Source organism: Micromesistius poutassou (genome assembly GCF_964030765.1).
Source record: "Micromesistius poutassou genome assembly, chromosome: 5".
NCBI classification, from domain to species: domain Eukaryota; kingdom Metazoa; phylum Chordata; class Actinopteri; order Gadiformes; family Gadidae; genus Micromesistius; species Micromesistius poutassou.
The window spans coordinates 218,776-225,027 of record NC_140275.1 but is presented as its reverse complement, the minus strand read 5'-3'; the positions used below and the strand labels follow the sequence as shown (position 1 = coordinate 225,027).

Here is a 6,252-nt window from a genome sequence, read left to right as displayed (position 1 = left end):
CAAGTGCCTTTTTGTTCTGATAAGTCTTTGTACGTATTTCCACTTCAAATCGTTGGTTAAAACAACACGTGACTATCCAGGTACAAAGCCGTGCCATATCTCAACTTAACGAGTGGACGATACTATTCAAATCAGACTGGTGTTTTCCCAGTAAAACAGATTTATGCACTTCGGGTCTAATTGGTAGTCCATGGGCTTGCGACAGAAGACACAACATACATTGCTTATGATCGCAGGCAAGGCGAACCCCAGCGTGCAGGCATATACACCTGCCATAAAAACAAAAAGGGTTCCCTAAATTGTTGGTTTATGTTTGTCCATCAGATTACATAGTTGGTTCACCCATGGATTCAGCCAAGAGCGGGCTCACACTGACATATCTGCCAGCATGTATCTCGGTCTATTAATTCGTTTCCTTCATTTCTTTAGCCCACATACTCATCACAGTTGAAGCCAGTGCATGCAGGCCACCATCTGATTGGAGCATTTCCATGCACGTTCACACACGCCCTCTTCTGTGTGCAGGCTGTATGATCACCACTAGTCTGTTCAACTGTTCTACGCAATGGGCACAAGTGTCGTCCTGCTCTGGGTTCTTGCTGCGCTCATTTGTAACGGTAGGAGTTCATTATTCGTTGAGTTATTTGATAAGCTGCTTTTTAATATATTGTCATTGTGCTGGATGTTGCTTTGAGGATGGGACGAAGGACTAGGAGTTAACTAATAGCGATAAACCTTTCCATGTTCACGCTTGATCTACCAAACATTAAACAACTAAACAACCCCAGATTATGTGGCTGGCTGCGCATTTAATGTGTTTCGAATAAACGTTGCTTGTAGGAAGGTTTATGCTGCTGCTGCTGCTGCTGCTGCTGCTGATGATGACGATGATGATGATGATCACCATCATCATCAATAAACACAACTGAAAAGTTCCAATTGGATTTACCCAACAACAAACGTTTTTGTCCAAACAGCGGTTACCGTAAACTAAGTTGACTTGGTCTATGTTTGGGCTATGCTTGTTTTGCGCTCAAGCAATCAATCAATCAATCAATCAATCAATCAATCAATCAAAACGCATAGTGATGCATAATTAATAACAAGTAATAATAAGTACATTGCATCTTATAAATGCAATAGACAAAATGTAATATTTGTATACAATTTAATAAAGATGTAAGAACCCCCGGGTTCTAGGAATGGGTAAAGCACGAATAGTGCAGAGGTGAGGGGTTCGAATCCCACCGGGGATTCATCACATCGTTTGCTATTTGTGTTTGCCACATGGTTTTATCTTGTATATTCTCCGATAATAGAGGCTTCCAGCTTCATGATCCGGAACAAGCTGCTGGGGAAATGTCTGCAGGCCCAGGGAGGACGAGCCCAGGGCAGCGTGTCCACGGCGCACTGTAGTCCCACCAACCCCCTGCAGGAGTGGCGCTGGCACAGTGGCAGTGCAGCCCTGGTGAACGGCCACACGGGGCAGTGTGTGACCGCCCCCGCAGAGCAACACGAGGGAGTCCATCTCCAACCGTGCGCTGACAGGACAGAGGGGGGCGGGGGGATGATGGGGGGCGGGGGAATGATGAGGGACGGACGTCGTAATCAAGCGTGGTCCTGCTCCAAAAGAGGCCGCCTGACGCTGCAAGGCCGGGGGGTCCACCTCATCGCCGCCAAAGACTCTGCTCTGCTGTTTCTGTCCAAGGAGCAGAAGCAGGTAACGCCGCTTAGCATTTAACAATAGGAATCCATTTTATTTGAAGCCTCTTTTCAAGATACACAAAAAAATACATTTATATACATTTAAAACAAACTTAATACAAAGTAAGTGGAAAGATGTTTATAAACATATAGGCTACATACAGTTGAATGGTGGATCATTTATACAGTTGGAACATTTATAAAGATTTCTTCCATGCTCACTGTTGATAATTGACTATATAATAACTATTATTTACTCTAATAGCATGGAAACAGGTGGCTGACACTGGACAACCAGACGCTCTGCACTGAGATGGTCCACCATCACCGCTCTCACAATCAGGGGGATCCATTGCATCGTGGGGTCTCTCCAAGTGTCATTTCCAGTACAACGCCTCAACAGAGTAACACTCTCTCTCTCTCTCTCTCTCTCTCTCTCTCTCTCTCTCTCTCTCTCTCTCTCTCTCTCTCTCTCTCCAGGTATAAGATATCTCCTCAAATGTATGAAATATGTCACTCATGAATTTATACCGTTAACACTTTATAACACAATAGTGGAGTTTGGTTGATATTGGTCTCATATAAAGCAATGCCATTCTCCACATCTTTGCACTTTCAGTGGGAGATGTATTGGGCGTGTCTGAAGCGATCCCTTTGTCCAGAAGCACTAAAGCACCCGGGAATCCCTCCATGGTCTTCTTCGCCATGGACTATGGTGAGTGAATTGCTTTGGTTGGTATTTTCTGTTTGGATATAATTGTGGTTTTCAATTCAAGAATGCATTTGAGTCTCAATCAGAAATGACATAATGTTAAGAAAATAGAGTCAAGCAAAGTTGTATAGAATATTATTTGTATAAATACAGCTTTAAACTTCAGATTCAGAGGACTTTATGAATCCCATTGGATCCCATTGGAGGTGTTCTTTGGTTGGCGCATTGTGAGGCAGCCTACATGTGTGGCTTTAAAGCAAAAAATAAAACAAGCTACTTCTACTCCCCGGATGTTAGTTTAGTTTTTGCAGTGTATATTAGCACAGTGGGAGGCTGAATATTTATTCACACGTGTAAAAGACAAGCCTCACTCATTCTGTGTCATGTATCTGGCTTCAGTTCAAATAGAATCCACACTTGTTCGATAGAGTTCATGTTCGGCTCGGAAATGTTAGCTTTACCCGCCAGCTTGCGGTCCTGTTAGCCTACTCAAACGTGATTGGTTGATATTGGTTGGGGTTCGTTGGGGTGGGGGAGGGGTTAGATAGATATAGAGTTGTAGGAAATAGAGTTCGCTATGAGTGAGGTTTTGTTTATTCATAGGGTAGATTCTTTTTATTTTCTTTGTTTTCATTTTTTATATTTTGGATTTGCTTGGCGAGCTACCTGTTGGAGACCCCTGCTTTAACGCCTCAAAGAGGTTTATTATATCCAAAGGATTTTCCATTGGTGGTGAGCTTTTTACTTGTGTTGAAATAATCCTATTGTTTGTTAATCAAGTTTTTTGTATCCTGTAGGACTGAGCTGGAAGATAACTATGTTGGTCCTCAGCTCTTTGGCTTTAGTGCTGGGGACTGTGATTCTTATCCTCAATGTTTACTCCAACAGGTAAGACGCGGATAGCCCTTTCCCAACATGTCTTTATAGGCCTTCATGCAGAATACGTGATCAGAGTTAGACTAAGGTGTATACACTCATGGCTGCTGACAAACCCTGAATCCTTGTTTTCCAATCAGCAGAATGTACATATCATTGTTGTGAAGATCTTTTTGTATACTTGTGGTTGCCGTTCCAGGAGGAGGAAGGTGTTGTGTGTGCTGAAGTCCTTCTCTCCGAGGGAGGAGCTGAGCCCTCCTGGGTCTCCACTGCAGAGTCAAAGGGCCGCCCTCACCAGCCACGCCGCGGGCCCCCCACACAGCTCTCCCTCTCTACGGGGAGAGATCCTGATCGAGTGGAAAGATGGCACTGTTACTCCTCTTTACGAAGGCTGAATGGCTGGTGTATAGACGAAGGTAAATGTGATCCTTTGTGTGTGTGTGTGTGTGTGTGTGTGTGTGTGTGTGTGTGTGTGTGTGTGTGTGTGTGTGTGTGTGTGTGTGTGTGTGTGTGTGTGTGTGTGTGTGTGTGCGCGTGAGATGAAATGGTAGTGATAAACTGCCTGCTGTCTGAGTTATGCTCAGCAGATGTAGTGTGCAGGTCTTCATTCCAACATCAACACTTGCACACAAGGTTCATATTTTATGTTTTTTAATTTACTTGCTTCTCTTTTTACAGAATTAACCGACTGTATGTAATGTAATTAAAAGTTTATATGTGAGTATTTTTTCATGTATTCCACATTCTACATAAACTTTATATGTATAGATATTTTAGTAATCTGTAACAGATTTTTTAACAGATTTATTTTTAGGTGCTTGAAGAGTGTGTTTAAACTTGTTTTATTGACTAATGCACTTTTGTGATACTGACTCTACAAACTGTGACTGGCTGCACCTTATTACATTGATGGTGTCAGGGCTTGCATAATTGCTAAACATGTATGCCAGATGTTTAATTGCATAATAAAAGATACTTATTCTAAATAAAGGTTTTAACTTGTTGCTTGTGTCTTTCGTAGCATTGCTCATGTTGCTCATGTTTCTGTTCAATACATATTTGTCTTAAAAGAAGGAATGAGAAGGTTATCAAGGAAGGTTTGTGGCAACACTAATCTGAATGTAGGAGTGGGCACGTTAACCAGAGCCTGACGAGGATTCAGAGACACCTGGCACTCCCCAGTGGGGAGCTTTCCCAGCAGGAGAGATGAAGAGATGAAGGTGTTTTCATATGTTTTTTAGGAGCAGCCGGGATTGTTGCAGTGCAAGCTCATTTGCCAGCTGCCTTTGCTTTGATTTAAAAAGATAATAAGATCCCATGCTTGAAGGAACATGAACAACATTTGCATTGTCAAATATACAAAATTGTTCCATTTAGAAGACATAAATCTTTCCTTGGTTGATTCTTAATTTCTTAAATCCCAATCTGCTTGGGATAACCTCGAGATAGTGTCCACGGGGGGTGTTTGAGTAGGTTTTTACGGCACTGCCAAACCTCATACTTGTGTCTCACGCACATAGCAAACATTTTGATGCTCATTAAGTTACTGAATGCCTGTTTTATAAGTTCAGGATGTGGAGGAGAAGGTGTGTATATCTCTGTAGGATAATTGCTTTCAGGGCGGGAACATGGGCATGGGAAGGACAAAGGGCTGAAATGTTACGAGTCACTGACCTGCATTACATTGGCCTGCCATCGCGAATTTCCAGCTGCTTGTATCATTGTGTTCAGTTGCATTCACTATGTAGTAGTAGTCATGGAGTCATGCAGTCATGGTTAATATTTACATTTCAATGCTCAAAACTGATACAGTAATGGCTTGATGAGAATATACTTAAGCATATTCCTACCTGAAAATATTCATGCCCGATTAATTCAAAATAAATGTCTTCTGATACAGGAAAGACAACATCAATGTGTTGATTTGGCGTTGATCTGTGGGATCTGGTGCCTCTGTCATTTATGTCTAGCCCAGTGACTGCTGTGAACAGGAAATGTACATAAATAATGGGTTGCTAAGTACAACAGATGCTGTAATTACCCCACATTGAGCCACTAAAAGTCGAGTGCGGGCCCCCATTTCTAAACTTTTCCTTCACTGTTCATGTACTCATGCTTTTCATATATATCACTTACTTCAATATATATCTTATCGTGACGTACTGGTGAAAGCGGAGAACAGTGTGTAACGGCTCGATAATGCTCTGGTTTGAACTTACATTTGAATACCACAAAGAGGGTTGCTGAGGTTTCATTGGTACATATGGTCTGCACATGTTACTCTTAACTCCCCTGATGTGTTTCCTACGCAGCACAGCAGGACAGTCTAGGACTGAGGCATGCACAACATACAGTCAGGGGGGGCTAGAGGTGTTGCCTGAACCAACCAAACACATTTCTGCCCGTCTGACTTTCGACCTGGACTTTAATCCTAATTTTGCCTAAATATACTCCTTAGGCTTAACTTTTTCACTTGATTGCTCGACCACAATGGCAGGATCAGCACACTTTCCCAACAGATGTTTTTACAACTGGCTGGCCCACTCCTCAAAATGGTGCCATCGTTTCATGCCCTGCTGAACCCTACATCCAACGGTACTGGGGAAGCATGTTGGGACACACAGGACTAGAAGTGGTTTCCACATTAACCACCAGGGTGCATGTCATCTCTCCATTGTAAGGCTGAACTCCTTCAAAGAGACCGCTGCTCCTCGGTCCAGCGGTAGCCCCAGACCTAAATGACTACCTCGGTTCTTGTGTGTCTCACCCTCCACCACAAGACTTCCAAAGCTAACGTGTGCTTTGTCCGGCTTTAGCCCTTAGCAGCTGTGGGCCTGCTCCTGCACACCAAACAGAGCACAGGGTTTGTTTGCTATGGTGATTCAGCGTAACTAATAAGTCTGCTTCTGTCTTCAGAGTGCCCATTAGGTACCTGATACCCGATACCTGTGTAGTGCTGT

The 6,252-nt window shown here is 43.1% G+C and overlaps 1 protein-coding gene across 1 annotated transcript; it reads left to right on the top strand.

Moving 5' to 3' along the window:
• Window positions 1–565: 565 nt before the first annotated feature.
• LOC311343901 (uncharacterized protein) lies at window positions 566–3,687 on the top strand (the record flags this gene model as incomplete). The annotated part of the gene is made up of 6 exons (XM_084468870.1): window positions 566–617; window positions 1,320–1,720; window positions 1,970–2,108; window positions 2,324–2,419; window positions 3,214–3,304; window positions 3,492–3,687. 6 exons carry the CDS (start codon window positions 566–568, stop codon window positions 3,685–3,687), a joined length of 975 nt encoding a protein of 324 aa, XP_084324996.1.
• Between the last annotated feature and the right edge of the window lie 2,565 nt (window positions 3,688–6,252).